The 24,657-nt window shown below is 38.0% G+C and overlaps 4 protein-coding genes across 10 annotated transcripts; 2 read left to right on the forward strand and 2 right to left on the reverse strand.

Annotated features, from left to right (window-relative positions):
• Nucleotides 1–159: 159 nt before the first annotated feature.
• Nucleotides 160–7,651, reverse strand: L(3)76bdm (trafficking protein particle complex subunit 8 homolog l(3)76BDm). Its single transcript, XM_071711273.1, has 10 exons — nucleotides 7,244–7,651; nucleotides 6,220–6,661; nucleotides 5,769–6,014; nucleotides 5,107–5,625; nucleotides 4,476–4,995; nucleotides 4,177–4,362; nucleotides 3,362–4,102; nucleotides 3,122–3,290; nucleotides 1,915–2,992; nucleotides 160–1,768 (listed from the first exon to the last, which is right to left on the reverse strand). Exons 1-10 carry the CDS (start codon nucleotides 7,398–7,400, stop codon nucleotides 1,501–1,503), a joined length of 4,326 nt encoding a protein of 1,441 aa, XP_071567374.1. The 5' UTR covers nucleotides 7,401–7,651; the 3' UTR covers nucleotides 160–1,500.
• Nucleotides 7,652–9,008: 1,357 nt separating this feature from the next.
• Nucleotides 9,009–11,348, forward strand: LOC139775384 (transmembrane ascorbate-dependent reductase CYB561). Of its 7 annotated transcripts, none has more exons than XM_071711322.1 (5): nucleotides 9,009–9,027; nucleotides 9,972–10,196; nucleotides 10,269–10,480; nucleotides 10,540–10,697; nucleotides 10,772–11,348. In XM_071711322.1, the coding sequence occupies exons 2-5, from the start codon at nucleotides 9,974–9,976 to the stop codon at nucleotides 10,923–10,925; spliced, it is 747 nt and encodes a 248-aa protein (XP_071567423.1). In that variant the 5' UTR covers nucleotides 9,009–9,027; nucleotides 9,972–9,973; the 3' UTR covers nucleotides 10,926–11,348. The 7 variants fall into 7 exon arrangements, with proteins under 7 accessions (XP_071567423.1, XP_071567420.1, XP_071567422.1 ...); XM_071711319.1 differs by lacking the exon at nucleotides 9,009–9,027 and adding an exon at nucleotides 9,064–9,199; XM_071711321.1 differs by lacking the exon at nucleotides 9,009–9,027 and adding an exon at nucleotides 9,161–9,248.
• Nucleotides 11,349–11,965: 617 nt separating this feature from the next.
• Nucleotides 11,966–16,006, forward strand: LOC139775382 (chitinase-3-like protein 1). The gene is made up of 6 exons (XM_071711315.1): nucleotides 11,966–12,754; nucleotides 13,088–13,351; nucleotides 14,005–14,286; nucleotides 14,366–14,602; nucleotides 14,682–15,105; nucleotides 15,210–16,006. The coding sequence occupies exons 1-6, from the start codon at nucleotides 12,699–12,701 to the stop codon at nucleotides 15,357–15,359; spliced, it is 1,413 nt and encodes a 470-aa protein (XP_071567416.1). The 5' UTR covers nucleotides 11,966–12,698; the 3' UTR covers nucleotides 15,360–16,006.
• A 260-nt stretch (nucleotides 16,007–16,266) lies between these two features.
• Nucleotides 16,267–20,101, reverse strand: Srp54k (signal recognition particle 54k). Its single transcript, XM_071711314.1, has 9 exons — nucleotides 19,652–20,101; nucleotides 18,894–19,070; nucleotides 18,549–18,778; nucleotides 18,307–18,457; nucleotides 18,073–18,221; nucleotides 17,525–17,786; nucleotides 17,279–17,387; nucleotides 16,920–17,186; nucleotides 16,267–16,668 (listed from the first exon to the last, which is right to left on the reverse strand). Exons 1-9 carry the CDS (start codon nucleotides 19,727–19,729, stop codon nucleotides 16,571–16,573), a joined length of 1,521 nt encoding a protein of 506 aa, XP_071567415.1. The 5' UTR covers nucleotides 19,730–20,101; the 3' UTR covers nucleotides 16,267–16,570.
• Nucleotides 20,102–24,657: the final 4,556 nt, after the last annotated feature.

The raw sequence follows: 24,657 nt of genomic DNA on the forward strand, positions 1-24,657 counted from the left end.
TGAATTAAATACTCCAGTTTTTACTTCAATTACCTTTCATAAAGTCGCGCACATTACAGATTCTCGAAACTTCTTTCAATAAATTTATATTATGTAAGGAAACGACACACAGAAACAAACACAGCCGCGACGTAAAAAAATGTCGTGTACAAACGTATATGCAATTGTTACATGAAATAATTACATTTATATTAACTATATCTACACGATTGTACATATATTTATAATGCATTATCAAAGGTTCAATACACTCCTTGAGATATACTTACAGAATAAATATATTCTAACACATGTCATTTTAGATTTACAAAAAACCTAGACCTCTTTATTTTATAAAGGATAATTCATCCTATAGTAATTATATATTCTTTTTACAAGAGTTATTTAAAAATTTTCATGTTTAACGGGAAGTTTAACGTGTTATGGAAAGACAGTATGCTACAAACGCCATTCTAATCATTAAAAGTGTTGAATAACTTCGCCCATTATTTACTTAACTCGTGAATTTGATAAGTTTTATATACAGAGTTTCTTTCTCGCATTATATTATAATTTATACTGAGACTCCTGTTCATGAAAAAATTGACTTATACACATTCTTATTTCTTAAGAAATACACTGTACAAAAAATACAAGCCTATTACCTAAAAGACCTTAAATATTCCTTATTTTGTTCTTTTGAATTTCATCCAAACACTTTCAAACCCTTAATACGTATTCGCGTTTCATGCGTTTGCGAAACGTTTGAAAAATCTCTATTTTTTATGCTGTCGTCATAAGTAATCACATCGTTAATCACTGAACATAATATACATATTGAGTTTACAGAGAAACGAAAACGATATCTCTAATTTCTTTTGCACGCGACAAGAGAAATTATTTTTCACTTGTTCCATACACGTCCGAGATTTAAATGAACTCATTCGCGTAAAGAAAAGGAATTTCTTTTGCCGATAACAGCAAAGATGGTAGCACGAAAGTGATAGATAATTATAAAGGTGCTTTACAGACGATATGTCTTGATAAAAGGTAACGCGTGTCATTAGTTTGGCAGTTAAAGATACGCAGTCGTCGCTCAATTGAGCGCGATGCGGTAAAAAAAAATCTGTTCAAATTCCTCACCACGCGCTCGACTGCTTATTCGTAGATTTACTGTGAGGTAGCTCGAGACGAACAGGTCGTAAAAAAGTTAAGTAATCACATTAGCAAAACCAACTAAATGTAATCGATCCCGAGACAGATTTCGGTTTGGTTGCGTATCACGCTCGTGTACTCGACCATCGGAGTACAAAAAATAATTATCCACGTAAAGCAATCGACGCTGAAACGTGATATATCAGGTAAAAAATATGTTGACATTATTAAAATATCAATTATAATATAATGTAACAATTTTCAACATACGGCGTATGTACATATACTGACAAGGAATGATTCTGAGTTACACTGAAAATAGCGCTTCCGTATCTGTTAGTGACTGTAATCGCGATAGGTATTAATTTATGTACTGCCGTCATTAATTATGCATATACTCTCCATTTTTCCTTTCTGCGCGACATATTCCTGACTATTTACAACTTTAACGGAGATCTCTATTCGCGCCGCCAGGTCGTACGTTCCCGCGCTGGGCAGCACGGCGTGTAGCTTCATGGTATTACTTGCGTGCGCTTCGACGTCAGAATAAATTGATGAGTGACCGGCGTACTTGTAGTACGTCGAAGCCTGCGGTGAGTACAGTTGTGACTTAATATTCGGAAGATGAGTTTCGCTGCAAAAGAAGATTACTAGTATGTATATAGCACGTAATGGTAAAGAAAAAAAAATTAAGAAGAGCAAAATTACGATGTTAAGCACACTAACAGTAAGTAATACAATACTTTGTATATTATATTATAGATATTTTATCTCTCTCACCTGCTGGTACCTATCGTACTTATTTTAACATCGACTCGCGCCTCTGAGTGATTTTGCAGATACATTGTCACGGGAACAATGCACAATCGACTTCGCCGAAAATCGTGCGTGACCTGCCTTTGATGACCGAGGGAAAAAGAGATTAGACTTTTCAGATATTCCGCTTCCCATGCGGGGTCCTTAAGCGGGACAGTTACTGCATTCGATACGTTCCGGTCCGGGCCGAAGACTTTCAAGCGAGCGCCATATTCGTTACGCTCGGTACGCGGTTCCTTCGGATGTTTATACGTCTTGTTTAAATGCTCGAGCTCGAGATGATGCTGCCCAACCGCCATTCGGGTGATCACGCCGCTCTCCGTCACGTTGGCGCACCACTTAACAATCAGCGTGGAATTTAATGCCATAATATTCGATGTGGAGTTTCGCTCGGCATTCTGTTGTGATTGAAACTGTTGCATGTCGCTCGTACTTTCATTCACGTCCAGTGGCTGGATGTAACGTCTCTGTACAAAACTGATAAACGGATAACTGTCGATCAGTGTCTTGTCATCTTCGTTAGGAGTTAAGGACACGTCGGAAATGGTTGATTTGCCGTCGGCCTTCTTCTTCTTCAGCTTCAGCATCAGATGGAACACCTCTTGAGGTTGCACTTTTACGCTTGGTGATAGAACCGAGGAATGAAACGCAGACCACACGGCGCTCTGTAGCGACACTTCGGACAGGATAATCTCGTTTATGGATGGATCGTGAACTTGATTGGTATTCTTAACGGACATGATTAAATTTAACGTCGGCGAGTCATCCTTGAACAGTCCGCTTCTGGCGGCGACCGCGGTAATTTGTATCGAATCCAACACCGTTAATTGCCAGGTGTGCCGGCACAAACGGTGCTTCGAAGCAGCTTTTGATTCGACGCTTTCGTAATAGAAGAGCAGATCTAATCTGTGAGTGCCCTTCACGTGCGGTGCTTGCACCCAAAGTGGCATTTTGTGAGTTTCGCCTACATTTAACACACCGTTCTTGGAGACTGGTAATATCACCTTTGTGACCGATCTACTGCTTTTCCTTGTAATTAAATCTGCAAGCACAATATTATCCTATTTGATGAATTATACAATAATAACAAACACTTTAGACAGAAATACAAAACTATCTTATCTACAGAAACAAAGTGACAAAATAAAGTATATGTCCTAAAAATGCTTACCTTCATTTCCGAATGTATCGGTTTCCGTGTTTCCTAACGTGAAAAGTTTGGCATCGGTGGATGCAATATATATGTTCGTCAACGGTGCGTTACCTATGTTCTTTAAAGTTACTTCCACCCTTTGTACTTCGCCGCACAGCATTTCTGGCGACAATTTAGTGAAGAGTATCTGCAAAGAGGAATGCAAATTTTAAATTTTTATGTCGCACGGCATGTAATGTCGTTTCTCGAAGAATGTACCTGCATAAATGCCGCCTTCTCTATCACATTCATCTCCAGCCTATAATCCTTCCCGTACACATTCACGCCGGGTTTCTCTTTGATACCTTTCAGTTTGGCCGGTGTAATCTCAAACAATCTCTTACCGGCGACGATAATGGTCGAGTTTGCGACCGGTGAATCGCTTATCGTCTGTACCGGATTGGATAATTTATAACTTATACCTAAGATCTTCAATTCGCCCACTCGCCTAGGCGTGAGAGACAACACGATATTCTGTTTGCATGCCGGTTGCAACAAAATCGCGTCTATGACGTCCGAATCGACCGGGTTTGAGCTGTCGATCGTTTTTATTTCGTTCGTGATAGTCTCGTTATTGCAAGTGAATGACCACAACAGAGTCACGTCAGACAACGGTAGCGGGACGTGTAGCGGATTGTGCAATTCGATAGAATAATGCACTGGTTCGTCTAGAACCGCGTTAGGTTTTACAGCGTTATTACTTGTTCTAGAGTATAGCGCGACGGTCGGCTTAAATATCATGAGCGAAAAACCCTGCGCCTCGGTTATCAGCAGTTCCTCCATTTTTGACCATCTCGCGTCATCCGTTTCTTCGGTGAACGTGGCGTGACTCGCTGGAATATTGCTTTCGGTTTGTTTGCCCAACGGACCGAACAGTACTTTGATATTGTTATTATCCAATAGCGGCAAAGGCAAAATGGGAAGTCCTGTACAACTCGTGCCGTTTTCCTGAAACAGTAACTGCGCACGGCCATAAATAAAAGCCATCAATATCCATTGTAATTGCCACTTGTGTCGCCGCGTGTTATACTCACGTTATGAGTGTGTAAAAATTCTCGTAAAAACGCCGCTTGTTGCGGAGCGTGCTGTTTACTAGAAGCATTAAGTAACTTTTCAAACGCCTTCACCGCCTCGGAGACTTGTTTCAGGGATGCGGCTTGCCTGCCGATCGTGAAATGGATGTGATCCTCTGCCAAAGACCAGCCCCTTTCATAATACACCTAGTGTCATATGTTATTTATAAAATAACGAAGTTTCTTGCAGAGGAAAGTTTCTGGCAAAATGCGACGTTTTCACTAGAGACGATCTCTAGAGATCATGCGTTTATGCCTACCTGATACGCTTGCTGATAACACCTCAAGGAGTGCTTTCTTTGGCCGGCCTTCGAGAATCTATGTCCAGCTAAAACCGCGTGGAAGGCATATTTGCGCATCATTTTCGGACCGATGAAGCAATAAGCGGCCTGTTCGAGCAGCAAAGCCGAACGTAAATCGGAATCCTCACTGGTCATCCGTATCAACTGTTTCGCGGCTTCTCCGTACAATCCCCGACCCTTCAAACACTCGGCGCTGAGCAACGTCGCCCTCGTTGCAAACTGAGGCATCTTACAGCTGTTCGCATACGTCAATATTGCGTCGTCCATGTACTCGATGGTCTTCCTGTTTGTCTCGCCTTGCATGAAAGCGCTCAAAGCAGCCATTTCAAGAGCGCCCGCGTAATACACCCATGCCTGATCCGCCGCGAAGTCGCGCTTTGCGCTGTGATAAGCCTGATAAGCGAGCGAGTAGTGACCGAACATGAAACATAGATCGCCTAAGCGTCGTAACTGTAATTCTGGCGATTCTGTTGTGTAACTAAAACACAAACGTGCGAAAGAATTATGTTAATATAATTAATGTCAAGAAAAGAATCAATGAGAGAAATCCTTTTCTTTAAAGATTCATCGAGACATGATTTTCGCTTACATTACAGCATTCGATGGAGCCGAACCTGGCACACCAGGCTTATTTGTAGTAAACCACCTTTTCGTAGCGCTAAATAGCGATCTACTGACCCTCTTGTTCGAAATTACATCGTTCAATAGGCCAATCTGCTTTTCTACATAAGGCAACAAGCTTCGCAAACAGAATTCCGTTATTAGTGTCCGTAATCTTTCTAGATCTTGGGTGGAAAGACGAGCACCGTGTTGAGCAACTACGTAATTTGGAGAATCCGCCCAGACATTGGTATTTATTGGTGAGTTAGTAACAATGGATTGACCCTTGACATTAGTCGCGAGAATGAAGCCTTTCTCATTCTCTGGACTGAGTGGATGAATTGTAACTGGAACTGCTTCTTGTCCAACTTCTAAATTCGTATTTGTCGACTCGGATATTTCAGATGAGAGACTAATTGTGTCAATTCCGGAAACTAGTTCGGCTAAATCTGGAGACGGCAATGTAACGCAGTTATGCGGCATTAGCGGTGTTCCGGCTTGGCTCGTTCTGCAGTAAAAATTTTTATTTTTGCAGACTAAACATTTTCGAAATATATTTAAATTATAAGGGCCAAAGAGTTTGCTAATATATTATTTATCATATAATTTATGATTATATAATTATAAATTTTAATATATAAAAATATATACTTTTCAGTCTCTGTAGTCAGCTCGCTCGGCATGGCAGATACTCCACCTATATCCGCAGGTGTACGAGGGGAACTATTCTGTTCGCTGCTACCGGCCAATTCTGAATGTTTCGTTAAGAACTGACTCCAAGGGTCAGGCAAATGCGTATTGTCGTCGGAAAAACCAGGCGGTCTCGAATTCATTTGCAATAAAAAGCAATTATTAGCACCATAAATAGTCTTCATGTCTGTAAAAACTGTTTCTGCTCTGAAAAACGGATTTTATGAAAATATAGTTTTTTTTTAAATAAAAAAGAACTAATTTATTAATTTAGAACGCTTGTCAACATCATAAAGTTGAAATTTGGATTTCTCTCTATCCCTTTTGTAATTTCACTTAACTTAATTATAGTACATAATGCAAAAATATTTATCCAAATTTTAAAAAGAGGATACATGAACAATATACTTACTTATTTCTGTCATCCTGAATAGCGTCGTGAACTAAGATGTAATACCTAAGGGCATTATTGTTAAACCATTTAGGCAACTTTCCTGGTATACTTTGATGCAATTGCGCTCCCATAGTCTGAATTCTTTCCAATGGATTGTCCTCCGCTGTGGAAACAACTATCATGCACGCAAGCAGATGCTTTGTGAATTCATGATCCGACGGAAACTGGACGCTCAGAAACGTTTCTCTCCATGCCTCGAACCAAGGAACAGAGACGGGGATATCTAACTCGGTCGAGCCGATGGGAACTGTGGTTGTACGTTCGCACAGAGCAGAACTGACCGCTTCGTTCAACAACTTTTTGGCAAGACTCGGTTCTGGTGGCCGCGCGTTAATGTCTTGTATGGAAAGACGAAGATTTCTAATCGCTATCGTATTGCCTTGGGGATCCTTAAAGTGACCTAAGGGCAATATTAACACAACTTATATATAGATTGTGAAGGATTAAACCTCGAATTTTCAAAGTATCTAATATGTGCACAGCTTTGATTATAGAAGTCAAAGGTGCACAGTGAAAAAATCATTGAGCACATGTAAAAATAAAATCCTCTTTAATGATACACATATGGAGTATACCAAAAGTCAGGCCCTACAGATAATTTATATAAACTAAATGTTCAACTTGCTTGTTATTTTCTTTCAAACGCATCTTTATTCGTTTGACACATCATCTTTGAATATTTTTAAGTATGACAACGTTTTCCCTGATGCAAATGCTAATGTGATAGTGTCCTTTAGATCATCTCTTCTAACAATGAGCATAAGCTACTGTTTTGAGAAGATATCATGGGAGATAAACCAGAGGGGAGTTCTGGAAGCTACGGTGGTCATTCAACGTGGTGGTCTCAATATTAATTAATAAAACACCAAAGTTAGTCAATAAGGTCTGATTTTTGGTACACCCTGTACATACAGTTTACACAATAATGCGTGGGTATGCTCGACGGATGGATGACGTAGCTTGGCGCGGCCTCCCGGCTTACCTTCGGTATTTAATTTGCAAAACGGTTGGAGCAGCTCGACGAACGACAGATTGTTCTTCTGGCATGCGGCGTCGGCCGCGGCCGAGCAGACCACGGCGATCTGCGGGGAGAAAGCGTTGCCGATAAACTCCCGCGGGGTTAACTTGCACTGCGCCATGATCCTTGCGCGCGGGGCCGACGAAACATAACCCGCGTAAAGGAGCCGCGCTTCTCATGCACGTAGCACCGGACGTCGTAGCGCGCTCACCACCGACTCGCGATCGTCCCACATTCCGCGATCACATCATTCCCGGCCGTCGTTATCTCGCGAGCCGACGTCGTACGTGCCCCGGAACGACAACGCATCCCCGTGCGGTCGCGCCGATAAACATGTCCACCACCGAACAGCTGTTTCTTCCCCTCTTTCCAACCGAACGTCCGCCCGGTCCGCCGTAGAGGAGACGACAAGCTAGAATCGCGACCGAACTACAGCTGATACGTTTACATGTCATCCACATTTTTAACCAATTACGATAGCCGAAAATCCACAAAAAATTGATTGTTTTTAATAAAGACATGAAATCTTTTAATTTTTGTTCTTCTTTTGGCTCTAAACATACTATTATAACTTTTGTAGCCCATACATAATTTTTTCCAGCTGATCAAGCAATAAATGCAATAACTATTTATTTTTATTTTTTAGTTATTAACAATTTACCTAATTGTTTAAATGAGACGTATAAGGTCTCAAACGATGCAGAAAAACAAGACACACATGTTAAAAAAAGAAAAGTGCTTTAGGCCGATTTTTGTGGAAAATACGCTTTAAAAACTAATGTTGATGGAATAAACAGTTTAATACAAGAGAACTCAAATGTTTAAAAATCCGGGGGCACGGGTTTCCGTTATCCGGTCGAGCTGAGCTTTGGCAGGGATTATTTTTTTGCGAATTGGAAACATTCTGGGGGGTGCCACAGAATAAATTTAAAAGTCGAAAAATAAGAACCACCCTAATATATATATATATATATATATATATATATATATATATGTATGTATATACATATATATTCTGGTCTCTAAATTTGAAATTAACGAACATTGTACGATCTTGACGAATGTATTAATATAAATTTTTATAATTATATAGTCTTATGCGTATGTAAATTTTATTTATATTAATTTCTATTATGTTACACATAAAATATATATGATTTATTTTTGTAAAGTATATTGTTATTATTTTTACTATTTTGTTCATTATATTTCATAAATAATAAAATATAATTATAAATGAAAGTCTAAAATATTTATTCTTTAATTTCTGGTATATCTTTACCTACTTATAAGGTGTTAAGATTTTACTTTTAATATTTTAAATTTTACAATATTTACATTTTGAAATATGGCGCTTTATCCAACCAAGTACATGGCGGTATGTCACGTAATTGGTAATCCACAACATCAAAGGAGTCGACATTTACTACGTTTACGCGAGCGTTACTTCTGTAGTAACTTACGATATATCACTCGTTTACGCGGAGTAAATTATCGCAAGTTACTACAAAATCCCGTTTACGCGAAGGAATTATCGTAAGTTACTACAAAAGTAACGCTCGCGTAAACGTAGTAATTTACTGTCATAATTGGTTAAACCGTGATTTTTTAGTGCAATGTAAGATATTATAAATCAATCACATTACTTAAAACGATCTTAAAATAAATATAGACTATAAATACGGGCAGCTGACGCGATTTTACAAAATGCTGCTTCCATTTTTGCGGCCTTGTGTACGGAGCTGCAGGTGAGAGCCTCATCTTCCCCCTTTATCTCGAAGAAAAATCGATAAACGTTCTCTATCGCGTGACGTCACGCGGCGTAAACGCACATATACATATATATCTCACGATACTTGTTGATCTTATCCGGCAGTGTCCGGCAGGTATTATTTTACAACAGTTGCACAGGGGGTGAGGGTGAGTACGTGCGATAGACGGCTTGTTGCGTTTGTTGAAAGCCCCTCTTGTACGTATATGCATATCGTTTCGCGATAACAATTATCGCCGATAAGCCCCTGATCTAGTTCGAGAGATAAAAAGTGACAGCTGTCATTCGAGTAAATTCCGTATCAGCCTGCGTGCGACGAAACATACACTGTCATCTAATAACGTTGCTTACTTCGCACATGAAACGTCTTTTATTCCTTTGTACACACTGCAATTCGCACATATGGAATTCGTATGGAATTAAACGTGAAAATTGCTCCGTTTTGTTAATATTTTAGTCGATACCTTTAAATGCGTAATCATCACATTTTTCCAGAACGGCGTTCGTATGCATTTTGTTTTCATTTTTTTGTAAAAGATACCTCCTACCATCCGCTTGTCTTCTGTCTTTCGTCTCACCTGTTGCTCCTACAAAGTCCCACCGTCGCATTATAACATCTGCATGAAAAGAAATTCGTCATTATTATTTTCATTTGGATTTTACGCACAATGTCGAATTATCCCTACGAATATGTAAGATGCTTAGGTATGTCTGCAGCAGCTAAGAATTTGATAAATTTTATTTAATCATGTAAAGCCCTTGTAGAATTAACTTCATGTTTTTCTCCTTTTGAGATTTACTTTGTATATTATTTCCTGTACACATGTTATGTTTATTAATATTCATCAATATTTGTTACATTTATTAACATTTATCTGTCATATTTCTGTCATACGATAAGACGTGAAAGCGTTTTTTTAGATATGGAGCAAATAAGAGAATCACCACAAACGGAATCTCATTCTCTGGAAGGCTTCATTCCCCTTCTCAGTATTACTGAGGGATGCGGCGCGCTTCTCGTAATCTTGGTGATTGTGTGGACAAGTTTCTTTAGAAATGGTTTCTCATGGAGATCTAATCCAGAGCTCGAATTTAATTGGCATCCTTTGTTAATGACCATAGGACTCGTGTTCCTGTATGCCAATGGTATGTGTAAAAGTAACTTCCTACATCGTATGGTCGCGTACGATTTACGAGTTTTCTATTTTCTGCTTACAGCTATGCTCCTCTATAGGACGCAAAGAAACGTTCGCAAACGTCGACTAAAGTTGACTCACGCGGGAATGATGTTATTTATTGTATTGTTAGTGGTGATCGCTCTAGTAGCCGTCTTTGACAGCCACAATCTAGCTTTGCCTCATCCTATACCGAACATGTATTCGCTACACAGCTGGGTCGGGCTGATCACCGTAATATTATTCTGCTGTCAGGTAAATCTACGGAACTTGCCAGACAATTCGGAGATACGTGTCAACGCTCTGTTTTACAGTGGTTTGCTGGATGCGTCTCGTTTCTCTATCCTGGATTGCAATCTCCATTACGAGCCTCTTACATGCCAATGCACGTATACTTCGGCGTAGCAGCTTTTGTGAGCGCGATTGCCTCGTGTTTGTTGGGACTCAACGAGAAAGCGATCTTCACATTGAAGTTAGTAGACGGTAGATTGTTCAGAAAAATAACGAGTGATTGAAAGATACATTTTTCTGCGCTCGGTATTTCAGGGATAAATATTCAGCCTTCGTGAGTGAAGGAATGCTGATAAACTTCATAGGATTGCTGCTCATAGCATTTGGAGGCTTAACCACATACTTGGTAACGCAGGAACGTTACCGACGTTTGCCGAGGCCGGAGGATGAGGTCCTGTTATCCGGCTAATGTTACGAATTGCGATGTTGCCCGTTTCGCTTCTTGATGTAAAAATATCCGGCTGTTGTTCCAAACTTAATAAGTACTTACAAGTTTCTCGTTGTAAGTTTTTCTTATATTAACTTTATGAATAAGGCTGATCCAATCGATTGCACGTATGGAAAAGGGATAAAAAGCTATAGTATTTTATCGATCTTTTTTTATTATTATATTCTAGTCTGAATATAGTTATCGTTTTTTAAATATTTTCTTGATACATAAAATATATATCTATGTAAAATATATGTTTATATATTTAATATTTATACATTAATTCAGAAGCAATCGTATTTTTCTGGAAACAATGGTGCTATGTGTACACACTACACAGTATATGTGTAATATATAATTGTTACGCACACGCGCAAATATAAATATACAATTTGCAGCTGATATTTTTAAATAATTTTATTAACACTCGATAATTGAAATGTAATATATATGCATATATATATATATATATATGTAATACCAATGTATACATATGAGATCTCGTCATAAAGTAACTGTAATTTGTGAAAATGATTGTCTGTGTTAAAAAAAAGCAAAGATTATAGTAGAAAGTGAGTAATTATTTACAATTCATATATGTAGATTCCTGTATATCTTATAAGGGAAGTACATACAATGTGTTGTCGCACAAATGAAATTCTAATCTAGCATTCAAAATAACATAACAAAATATGGTTACCACTAAATTTTAAGATGCTACAAACTATTATAGCAGAAGATACAGGTCTTCAAAGATAGATTGGAAGTACAATAGGATACGAAGCAAACACATGAATTTTCATAAGCAAAGGCTGATTTCACATAGGATATGCATTAGAATGATATGCAATATTGCGTTCACTAGATAAAGGTAATAATTGATCTATTCCTTTATGAGGCTCATTAGCGAACCAGGATGCGTAACGTCAGCTTCACTGTACTCCCCCTCCCGTCCACATAGCAGTTAACAGTTTTGCTAGGCACCTTTATCCATCATCTTTAATCCAAATAAAATAGTATTCAGATCGTAAATGGATCGTAACGATAACACATCATACTCTTCCCTTGTTAAATTTGGAGGTTAAAAAGCATCAGTCACTCGTTTATCACGCTCTCCAAAGGGCAGCTCTTGCCTTCTTGTCTCGTCGAATTATTATTATTCCCTGGAGAACAAACTGAGATAGAGGTTTGTTCGCTTCAACCCTTTCTCTAAATCGTAATTTCATTCACGGAGCGTAAACAAAAGCGGAAACACTCTTCAAAAATGCAGTGCATGGAGTGGAACGACACCCACACCGCCCCCTTCATATATTTTCGCCCTCTAGTACTGCACTTCCGAGCCAATCGGCGGTCCGCAGCAGCAACGAAAAAAATAAAAAAATAAAAAAAAGGAAAGTGACAAAAACTCGCGCCGTCGTATCGCGCGGTATACGCGCGCATATTCGCATATATCGTCGCGGCCCATTTACTCGCGGTAGATCGCGATGGAACACGCCCATTCCGCGCTTATGCAATCGTAAACATCGCCGCGAAATCGACGCGTTTATGGGCACCGCGTTTTCAGTTAGCTTCACGTACGAGCGTATCCCTTCCGCGCGTCGCGGACGTAGATTATCGCGTCCGATTATCGGAGCGAGTTGACAGCTCGACGCTCGGACGTTCGGGTCGTTTCCATCTGTCTCTCATTTCTTGCGCGGGAAGCGAACTCGGCACGGGCGCTCGACAGTGCAATAAAAAGTAATAAATCATTCAATGGTTAATCAAAGACCTATGGTGCAGGCCAAGTATGAATTGCTAACCAAACGACAGTGAGTATCGAAAAGGAAAGCGCTCGAGAGGCAAATGTATCGTCCTTCGGAGCTGCTTTTTATCATTAAATTTATAATTATATGTATACGCGAGAAGGGGAAGGGCAGCGGGGCGGAGAGGGGGACGGGAGAGGGATCAGGGAAATTTGTATCGATTTTTCACGCTACGACAAACAATACGTCATCGCTGGCTTTTGAACTTTCCCCTCTCTCATCGCGAGGATTGCTTTGTCGTTGTTCGCATAAATGCAGCATTCTAGGCCGACAGGTCTCCCCACATATGTCTCTCTTGCACGTCTACACAGCGATCTGAAAATCGGGCATTCCTTTCAGAACGCGCTGGAGAACACAAGTCGTCTGCCTCATTTTGTCATTCCTGTTCGTCGCGGTGCTGTTTGTCACGCGCGCCTGGTTCGGCATACTCCTGCTGAAGACATCGCGAGCCGACAGATTCGTCGAGGAACACATTGACGATGCCAAGATTGCTACGTGGCTACGTCGGGCTCGGATGTACGCCGAGTCGGCGAAGGAGAATCAGAATGCGGACAGGAACACAAGTTTCGGCACATCGGAGCAATACCACCACGATACAACCAGGTGAGAAGCTCTCCGATCAAACGTGATTTTATCTATCTTAGACTCGTTTGGACACCACAAAGGTAAATATATTGAAGAAAGTATATAGAGAGAGGTTGGCGAAATAAGTAGAGGAGAAAAAGGATAGATTGGAGATTAGAATAGAAAGATAGGCCAAAGCAGAGTGCAATGCGATAATTATAATCAAAGAATGGTTAAGGAAACATCGTAAACCAAGCCCACTTCTTTGCTATGTAACTGGAGTTAATAAATTGTTATAATCTATCTCAAACTCTCGTATGTACCTATATGTAAGCAAAGTGTTAATAGTATGCCAGTCGTTTTACCAACAGATTCAGAATACTCTGCATTAAATTCTGTTTATTGTCAGCAAATTTTGGTTAGCTCTGTAAGCAGAGTTTGCTGACGATCTGACGGCAGAAATCTAGCAGAATCATTGAACTATTTAAATGGAATGTATTATTTAAATAGCTAGGAGATCTCATTCGATTTCTGCAGTCAATTGGTCATAATATTTTGCTAACAGATTTTGTTGTATTTCTATTGTCATTCTGTTGACAAAATTTGTAACAGATTATGCACAATCTGTTTTTGGCATATTTGGCTAGCCAGCATGGATGCGTGTCTTATTTGAAAATCTATTCTCTGTTTAGCCAGGTCCTCGTATGCTACTATACAATACCGGGGGACCTGAACACGTCGTGGGAGCTCAGTCCGTCGCACATTGACCCTCATATTTGTACGCATATTATCGTGGGTTTTGCGGGCGTGGTGAACAGCACGCTCGACATAGGTAATAATGCGTGGGTGTACGAGCGAGTAGTCGCTCTAAAGAATCTCAAACCAAACTTGAAGGTCATGATTAGCGCCGGCGGATACAATGAGCTCCACGATGGTTTCTCCGAGATGGTGAAAAATCACGCGAATAGAAAAAAGTACGTTCATGCTGCTTTCCATTCCTGTACATGATATACATTTGGGATACGCAAGTATCGTTAATGTCCCTATGTCCAGGTTTATCCAATCAGTATTAAATGTAACTAAGACTTTCCGCTTGGACGGCTTTGACGTTGACTGGGAGTTTCCAGCCTGGTTAGGAGCGGACGATCGCGAAAGGATATGCTTTGTGCAGCTGTTAGAAGAATTACGAAAGGAATTTGATCATAGCGGACAAAAGTTAATTTTAACTGTAGCGGTTGCAGCACCACAGGCCATTGTAGATCAGAGTTACAGTATTCCTGAAATGGCAGAGTATGTGTCGTATTAAAAAAATGCGATAATTATAAGATACTTGAAAAAAAAAAATGTTACAAATTATCATCTTTTTCAGGCACGTCGACTTTATAAACCTTATGTCGTACGATTATCACTTCTATGTTTGGTACTTCCCAGTGACAGATCTGAACGCCCCGCTCTTTCCTCGTTGCTCAGAGACAGGCTATTTGTCCACATTAAATGTGAATTTCTCTGCTCAATACTGGATGGCGAAGGGAATGCCGCGAGAGAAGATTGTCGTCGGCATACCGGCTTATGGCCACTCCTACAAACTGGACAATCCATTGAATCATAATTTACAAGCACCAGCCAACGGATTCGGGAAGCTTGGCGTAAAGGGCTTCGTGTCTTATCCTACGGTTTGTCAATTTCTTAAATCCGGAGCTACGAGCGTCTTTAATAAGGAGAGCCGTGTACCATATACGTTTAAAGGCAGAGAATGGATATCTTATGACAATGAGGAGAGCGTTCATTACAAGGTAACGCGTTTTACCTTGCTAATATAAAATCGAGCAGATTTGTAAAAATCTGTAATGTACAAACATACAATGATATAAGCTCAGTTGAAACGTTTGTGTTGCAGAGTACATGGATTCGTACCAATGGCTTCAAGGGAGCCATGATTCTATCTTTAAATGTTGACGATTGGAACGGCACTTGCTACGGTGCAAACGAAACGTTCCCTTTGACACGTACCATCTCGAAAGTATTATTTAAGGAGTCGGACAAGTAACAAGATGTCAATAGAAATACTTTAAACACGCGCAGTCAATGAATCTAACTATTCCGAAAGCTTAAAGCTTATATTGAAATGATCCATTCCATCACATTCCTATTTAATGTATTACTTGATATATATACTCTACCTCAGTTGCTCAAAAATTGTTTTGTACAAATAAGTTGCGGAAGTATTTTAATCACCTAGTATTATATGCTGACTAATAGGGCATAGCACTTGTACCTGGTTGAGTCAAATCAAAAATATTTAAACGCGAAAATATTTATACGCGTTGAATTGTATATTATGTAAAGATACATATGACGTTTGCTACGTGGCTATTATTTCCGTATGTTTTACAAGCAAATAATATCCGAAATAATTCTAAAGTACTCTGTATATAAAATAATTTCGAAAAGAGATATTAATATAATCATTAATGAAAATTCTAATCGATTCGAAAATGCCATATTATTCAGAATTGTAAGCATATATAAGCGTCATCTGTTTTCAGAGTAGATTTTTAATTCGCGTCGTCAGTTTTACTTTTTTAAGTACGTGTAGATAAGATAATTATTGTTATAAGTATTCAAGACATGTTAACTGATCTCATTATACCAATGTCACAAAGTATAAAATATATGAAACTGTTTTGCCCGAAATTTATTTTTTTATAACAATATATACATTCCTCTTATGAATACTTACATTGATAATTACATTTATCACACATGTGTACCTTTATTATTTGATTATGGTAATATCCAAGTAAAACTTCTCATCTAATATCTATGTAGTTGTAGTATTTAATATCGAAAGACTAACGAAAGAGAGTGATTTATAAATAATACCATCTCGTAAAATTTACGATACCAGGATGGATGAGAGGGTTATAAACAGTCGAAATAAATTAACTTTCTCATTATGACACATTTTATAGTGTATTCGGATAATTTATTGCATTTACATCCAAAGATATTTACGATTCGATGAACGATTTAAAAAAAAAAAAAAGAAAGATGTTGAGAATTCACTATCAACATCGTTGCGTGTTATTTCCATGATTCCATACCTATAAAATCACACGCATGTGTGAAAACAAAGTTTTTAAACACAATTTCTTCAGTAACTCAGATACGACACAACTTTCTCTTGAGATGTATGTAACGGTATTTAACGATCCTAACGTCCTTAACGGCAGTACATGCACTGCCTGGAACCTCGTCTCAGGATTTACCACCGAAACCGCCCATTAAATTTCCCAATCCACCTGCAGCACCCTGTTGTAACTGTTTCATTATATTTTGCAACCCTGGCATACCACCTAAAATAATCACGATAAAAGTATTGATTACAGAAAAATCTACGGTCAAATAGTAAAGTTGGAGATAAATTAAAAAATAATCTGGAAAGCATCACAATATAAACGAAATGTACTTTCTATATTTTTAGAATACTATAAAAAATGACTTAACTCTAGTAACAAAATATAAAAATTTATGAAGAATGTGCACATAAAAGAATGTTTTTTAACTTATATTAAAATAAGATTTTAATCTGTATAAAATTGCTTACCCATTTGATGTAATACACGCGGATCCATCATTTTAGCCATTTGATGATTCAGTTTCGCCATTTGTGTAGGATTAACGTTTTTCGCCATATCTCCCGCTTTGAATAAACCTTTTATGCCACCCATCTTCTTAACGACTGCTGCGAATTTTGTATACTGCGTAATTAAATCTTTGACCTCTTTCTCTGTTACGCCAGAACCCCTTGCCACTCTCACTATCCTTCCAGGTTGTTTGCTGAATAACTTGGCTCCATCTCTACTATCCAGCTCTGAAATAAAAACACAATGTAATAAATGTTGCTAAGAAATTAAATAAATTGTCACAAGGAACAATATAAAGGAAGCATATTGAATAACTAACCTGAGTCATTCATACTGTCCATAATAGTCATGAGTCGTTTTAATCTTGCCATTGATTCTTGCTCTGTCCCTTTCGACATGAAATCTTGGCTAAATCCAGGGATCATACCCTACATAAAATAAAACTTTAGAATTAATCATAAAATGAATTACAATTCTATTTTTATAGCAAATATAAATGCTATTAATCTTATTTTATAAAGCTTATTAGAAAAATACACGCGTGTTAATTTTTCACATTATTTACCATTAATTGTGAAAATGGTCCCATCTTCATAATATTTTGAAATTGTTCATACATGTCTCGTAAGGTGAATTGACCATGTTTGATTTTTTCAAGTAATTCTTCGTTATCGTCTAGATTAAGTTCGTTTACTTTGTCAATAAGACCTTCAATGTCTCCCATACCCAGTAACTTGCTAATAAATGGTTTTGTTTTAAACGGTTCTAGATCGTCTATATGTTCTCCTGTACCAACAAATATTACAGGACTTTGTGTCGCTGCAACACTAAAGAGAATCGAATATTACATATACACATATACATATATATATATATATATATATATATATATATATATATAAAATAAGCAATGACTTAGTTAATAATTTTTCTTATATATATATATATATATATATATATATATAAGAAAAATTATTAACTAAGTTATTGCTTATTTTAGAAGTAAAAATTAACATTTATAACGAAATAACTTCATGCTGTTTTAATTTGCATAAACATATTGCAAAAAAGTATATAAAATTATTAAGCTAAGAACTAAAAAAGAAAACTTACGCAGAAAGTGCTCCACCGCCTTTAGCGTGGCCGTCCAATTTTGTAATTATGATAGAACCGACGTTAACGCGTTCTTTAAAAGCTTTTGCCTGCGCTTCGCACGCCTGACCTATCGTTGCGTCCATTACAAAGATTATATTGTCTGGTTGCTGCAACGTGTGAAGACTTAGCGTTAAAAAGTTGATAGACATTTTTTTTCTACGCATATACATAAAAGAAGCGCTATAATTTTACCACAGCATTCGCGACTTGCAACATTTCCTCGAACAATGATTCTTCCTGTTTATGCCTCCCACTTGTATCTACAATAATGATCTCATATCCTTCTTTCTTGAACATATCGACACCATCCTGTGCAATTGCTACAGGATCTACTTCTGTATAACTAAATTTAAAAATCGTTTGGTTAGCATATCATCAAAAACATATTAAACGGCAGCGTAATATCGCAAGTGTAAACATTTTCCTTTATTTACCTTCCGTAAAATGGTATTCTAGCCTTCGTTGCGTTCTGCTTTATCTGATCGTACGCACCGGCACGAAAAGTATCGGCGCATACTAAGCACGCCTTCCAATTTTTCTTAAGGTAATGATACGCGAGTTTGGTGCAAGTTGTTGTTTTACCGGAACCTTGCAAACCGACAAACATAATCACGTTAGGACGGCCTTTTACTGGTTGATAAGCTTTGACACCAGGATCAATCAACTGAAAAAAATCATGGATTAGCTATATTCTTAAATATTAAGATCTGTATCTTCAGTACTATTCCAAACCTGTTTACACATCGTTATCTGATAAAAATTTAAGATGACAGACCAACCTTCACGAGTTCTTTGAAGACTGCACTCTGTATCATCCTCCTTTTATTAAGACCACCAGCCATATCTTCAAAATCGATAACTTGGCGTACATTTTCACGTAATTTTTTTACTAATCTAATATTTACATCAGCTTCGAGTAACGCTGCGCATATCTCCTTCAGCATAGAATTTAAAACCTGTTGAGACAGAAGTGTTCATCAATAAAGGTGATATGGCACAAATCTAACCAGTTATATTAAAGAACAGAATGTACAAAATATGATGTCAAGGACAATAAATATGTAATGGGAAACTCAAAGAATTCCAAGAAAAAGAATTATTTCTGAAAAATCAATAGAGAGATAATTTTCTAAAACTCATTACGCATTATCTGTCAATTGTAACACATGAGACATGTTTTTTTTAAGTTGAATTTCTTACACAGTTCACCTTTCCTCTTTTTCTTTTCACGTTGGAAAGAAAAAGGAAAAAAAGATAAACCGTGTAAGAAGTTCAGTTAAAAAGAACAGGACTACGGTATTGTCGCGATTTCGGACAAATTAGAAATTCAAGCCGCGGCGTAAACATAAGTTTGACACGTACAACAAGATTGTTGAAAATAAATGGAAATTTCGAGAAGCGCAATGCGAAAATGAAAGAAACGATGCCGAGTATGGAACAGAAGAAGTCGCGACACTCCGGTTTTTTGTTTATAAAATTACCCTCGCGGGAATCGGTCCCACGCGTATCGCGGGTGAACCGATAAACAAACACTCACCTCCTCGTTGATGACGGTCGCATTGCTGAGCGACCGCAGGGCGGACGTAATCTTACGTCCGAGGTCCGCCAAAACCATGTTTGGACGTTTTTATTACGCGTCCGGCCGCAGAAAAATTATGTATCCCGATTAGCGGTTAGGATATTAACGTATAAAATCTGTCATCATGTCCCGACTTGGCCAACACGGCATGACGACACATCCGGTCGCGAGAGAGCGATCACGCGAAAGAACGACGTTCCAGGTCGGTCGTGTGGCGCGACTGCCTGCGGCCGCGACCGATATCTCCCACTCGCACGTCGTCCCGTCAGAAAACACGCTCGGCTTGTTTATACATGATGAACGAGGAGGCTCCGTACGTGGCCGCCGTCCATATCGATTGGAACGTATGTACACTATTGTACACTCGACGCAATCTATATCCTTCACGTCTGAAGTCACTTCCGGAGTTCCGGATCTCTGTTGTGTGCTAGAGGTTAATAAGGGCCGCTCTACAATGGTCGCGTTCAGCAGACACAACTGTTGCACAACTGTTGAGTTCGTCTTATTATCACTCTGCGTTAATTGGTTGGTTCTAAAAGTAATGCTGGGCCTACAATGCGAGTCGCAAAGTCGTGAGTCGCAAGAATTGACCAATCACAGTCGAATTTGAGGAGAATAATCGACTGTGATTGGTCAATTCTTGCGACTCACGACTTTGCGACTCGCATTGTAGATCCAGCATAAGAGCCAATCACGTACGACTGCTACTCTGAGCGGCTTGGTCTGCTGAACGCGACCAATGACCGCTGTTATGCTAAGACTCCATAGACGCGGAAACGCCGTGCGGCAGAGTGCGTTGACCAATCAGAAGGCTGCCGCAAGTCGCCTCCGGCAAAATCAAAATTTGTTGATTGGTCAACGCACTCTGCCGCACGGCGTTTCCGCGTCTATGGAGTCTTATGCTGGTTCTACAATGGGAGTCGCAAAGTCGTGAGTCGCAAGAATTGACCAATCACAGTCGATTATTCTCCTCAAATTCGATTGTAATTGGTCAATTCTTGTGACTCACGACTTTGCGACTCGCATTGTAGACCTAGCATTAGCATTACACGGCGCCATTAATCGGGTTTAATTAGAGATCCTCAAGTAAAGGTGCGATTTCACGATGACGCTCGACGCTGGATTCGAGCGTCAAATCTGGTCACGTGATAGATTCAGAGGGACGCGAAATATAACCTAACCACTGGATTGGCTGAAATGAGCGTCGAGTGTCAAAGCTAAACACAGTTTAGCTTTTTGACGCTCGAATCCAGCGTCGAGCGTCATCGTGAAATCGCACCTTAAGAGATTGGACACCGTCGACCGTCCGCCATATTGTTCAGGACACCTATGGCGCGCTTTCCAAAAATGTTTAAATCAATTTAGTATCTATATAGTTTATTAACGTACAGAAAATAAATTTAACTAAAAATTCATATATGTTTATATTAATAGTTTAAAGAAAATCTGATTTTTGGAAAAATTTAAAAATAAACACGTCATAATGGTGTGTTTAAACAGTAGCGCGGAATATATAACCACTATCAAAATTCTTTATCCTTCTATTTATATTTTTAAATTACAGGAATTTCATACATAATAATAATACAATGTTTGTATCCGTAGAAACAATAAAATAATCTCAAGTAATATATGTATGCACTATAAGTTGGAAGTTAGCATCACAAATGTATTATACATGTACATATATCAAATTAAAAAAATAATTAAGAGGCTTTATATAATAAACATATTAATATTATAAAAATTTATTTTATTTTAATATTTGAGAATTGTAAATATTTTATGATACTATTAATAACTATGATCAAGATCAAATCTCAAATGCTTCAAAATATTCTTCTTTCTTTATTTTTTAATAGAAAAAAGAAGCAAAAGCATTTAAAACATTGATAGAAAACATTAGTTAGATTATATCTTATATATTTAATTAACCAACTAACCTCTTAAACTGTAAGTACTAGCCTCTTCAAAATTCTTGTTTATTTTTTAATAAAAAAACTTTTATTACTTGCTATAAATTATTATGTTAGCGTAAAGCTGGTATCATATAATTAAATGTACGATTTCTTGAATAATTGCGCGCTGTTTGCACTCACAAATCTCGCAAGCGCCAAGCAGAAACGTCAATATTATAATTAATAAATTTGATCAATTTCTTTACACTAAACATAATTTTTGAGCTATATTAGCATTATTATTACAATTTTGATTTAATTCGCTAGAGTCTAAATATTTTTATTTTGTTAAATAATTATAATTGTAATGTTTTGATTTAATACTTTATAATTTTAAAGAAAATAATTTATTATTTAAGTATGTTATAAATATTTAATAATGATAACTTAAATTTCCCTCGTAGTTGTCCTGAACAATATGGCGGATCAAAGCACCAATCAAAAGTTGTCTAAACGGTGTCCAATCTCTTACTTGAGGATCTCTAGGTTTAATAACATCGGTAGTACTTAGACTAGCTAATCACACTCATTCTTTAGAAGAAGGGAATAGCTGTGATTTGCCAGCCTAAGAACTACCGATGTTATTAAACCCGATTAACGGCGCCGTGTAACAGCGGTCACAGTTCATCACTCTTCGACCGCAAGGAGAATAATGGACTATTGGCGTTTTCGATTTGCTACTCGACCCGACTCGGGTCGCATCAATGGACGTGGAATACATACACATATATGTATGTACAATATGTATTCCACGTCAATGATGCTAGAGTCCTGTATACATGATGCGACCCGAGTCGGTTTGAGTCGCAAATCGAAAACGCCATATGATTGGTCAATTCTTACGACTCACGACACCCATTGTAGACCCTGCATAAGGCCGGTTCTACATTGGTCGTATCGTAGCATAATTCGTAAGAAATTGACCAATCACAGTCGATTATTCTTCTCAAATTTGACTGTAATTGGTCAATTTATTACGAATTATGCTACGATACGACCAATGTAAAACTGGTTTAAGAGACTGGCCATAATAAGAGGATCACTTTTTATTGGTCCTGCATTTTTCGTCAACTTCCGCCCGTATTCAATTGTCAATACTCTATTTACTTTAAATGTAAATAATATTAGATGATAAATATTATAGAAATATTAAAAACTAGTTTTTTTAATATCATTCTAAATAATGTATGTTAAAATAATTTTGTTTGCAGAGTTTCTCACTGAAATATATAAACTGGAACGAGCGCTGGGCCTGCCTATGGGATATGAGAGAGAGCATGTCAAGGTGTCTCGAGCAGCGCTCTATCCTTATCTGGTCTTCTTGATCGGCCTGTACTTCATCCACACTCCATCCTCCTCACTCTTGACTACGCTGTAGGCTAGACAAGGAGAAGAGAGGAACTTGGAACTTCTCTCTCATATCGCTCACTTACCCACGTCTACCTTGGATTTATATAGCAGCACTCATTCCAGTTAGAGATTCTAATCTAATGTTCCTGCACACGGAACGCGGTAATGGCTCTTGAACCGGCTATGTAATGCAGGAGTAACACGTAAAATAAAACTCAAATATATTTGACAATTATTTCGCAATTTTTTGCAAATTTAATTTTGCAAATATTCCGCTAAGATGATTCATCATAACGTTGGTTGCTGTCTTGTTGAAATACTATTTAGGAATAAATTGGTGTACATTTTTATCAATATTTGCACAAAAGTCGAAATTTCTACTAGTATTGTTGCAAAGATTGAGACATAATTGTAGCATTCCCAATTTCATCCAGATTTCGTCATATAATTTTATAAATCTTTTCCTATCGGGGCTGTCGAGCATAAACAGTTACAAATAAACAAAGTTTTACATACCTTTTAAAAGTTTGAAGCTCGACAAAAGAGAAATAGATTTCTTAATCTACCGTTATTAAAGAACTAGTGCCATGGACGTAAGAATTCTTACGTCCATGGTTCCAGCTATCACCTCTAAAGTGCAGCTAAGTATCCTTAAGGCAGGCGTCTCGCTACGTGCTAGTCATGTGACTGTTTGTAGGTTTTCACGTTCAGAAATATATTTCAGGCAATTTTTGCTAAGGGAAAAATAATTTTATGAATTATGGTGTAAAATTTCATACGTGACAAAGTATGTTACTTTTTCCAAATTCTGTGATTTTTCTCATTTGACTCCGTTTTGATCAGCTGATCATGCGAGTCGTCGAGAAAGGTTACAAGTGAGAAAAATAGATTGAATTTTGACAATTACTGAGAAAGGGTTTCAAAACGCATGACAGGGGTGTCAATCACTATCCAATTCGGCTAAGAAAGACGAGCCCCATAACCTGCAACTACAGTGATCAGCCAGCGGCGTTGCCAAGTCTTCCCAACCTCACCTCGACCAAAAAATGTCTGCTCGATTACCGCATTTTCACTAAAATAAACTAAAAAATTAGTAGCGAAATCTCCGGTAAACTATATATTTTATGGTTGCATCGGATTCTTCGAAATCTAATGTACAAAAAGCAATGTTTTTTCTCACTTCATCTAATCGAAAAATGCGAAAATATGTGATTGAAACCGTGATAGAGCCTTCTTTTTCTGGCCGTCTGTATGAAGTAATGCAAAATTTGTGATTTTCGAGATCGATTTTCTAGAGTAAATAGTCGGTAAGGAGCCACAGAAAAAATCGACTGCAAAGCTGATCATATAATTTGATATAAAATCCGAAATCGAAAACTTTATCTAATACATGCCCTGACGAGACGACTATCTTAAGGCTCTCCCGCGGTCATGTGAGACGTCAGAGGCGAGAAATGACACGCTGAGAATTCTTGCATACCATTTTCAAATAAAAAATATTTGGATAAAAAAACACTTCAGATCGCTTTAGTACACTTATAAAATTGTTCAAAAACTATCCTTTTCCCTTGACAGTTAATTAATAAACAGCCATAAAATGAATATGATACAAACCCTACCCTAGGCATGCGCCTGTGCATAAGCTTGTAAGACTAG

The sequence above is a fragment of the Temnothorax nylanderi genome, unplaced genomic scaffold (assembly GCF_030848795.1).
Source record: "Temnothorax nylanderi isolate EJ_2023f unplaced genomic scaffold, tnyl_v1.0 TNYL_tig0097_pilon, whole genome shotgun sequence".
NCBI classification, from domain to species: domain Eukaryota; kingdom Metazoa; phylum Arthropoda; class Insecta; order Hymenoptera; family Formicidae; genus Temnothorax; species Temnothorax nylanderi.

Coding starts and splice junctions, on each gene's coding strand:
- Srp54k (XM_071711314.1), bottom strand. CDS start 19,729: ATGGTTTTGGCGGACCTCGGACGTAAGATTACGTCCGCCCTGCGGTCG. Junction 18,779..18,893: donor TCTTCAAAGAACTCGTGAAG/GTTGGTCTGTCA, acceptor GATTTTTTTCAG/TTGATTGATCCTGGTGTCAA. Junction 16,669..16,919: donor GCGTGTATTACATCAAATGG/GTAAGCAATTTT, acceptor TGATTATTTTAG/GTGGTATGCCAGGGTTGCAA.
- LOC139775382 (XM_071711315.1), top strand. CDS start 12,699: ATGGTTAATCAAAGACCTATGGTGCAGGCCAAGTATGAATTGCTAACC. Junction 12,755..13,087: donor GAATTGCTAACCAAACGACA/GTGAGTATCGAA, acceptor CATTCCTTTCAG/AACGCGCTGGAGAACACAAG. Junction 13,352..14,004: donor TACCACCACGATACAACCAG/GTGAGAAGCTCT, acceptor TTCTCTGTTTAG/CCAGGTCCTCGTATGCTACT.
- LOC139775384 (XM_071711316.1), top strand. CDS start 9,409: ATGAAACGTCTTTTATTCCTTTGTACACACTGCAATTCGCACATATGG. Junction 10,197..10,268: donor CGTGTTCCTGTATGCCAATG/GTATGTGTAAAA, acceptor TTCTGCTTACAG/CTATGCTCCTCTATAGGACG. Junction 10,698..10,771: donor AAAGCGATCTTCACATTGAA/GTTAGTAGACGG, acceptor TCGGTATTTCAG/GGATAAATATTCAGCCTTCG.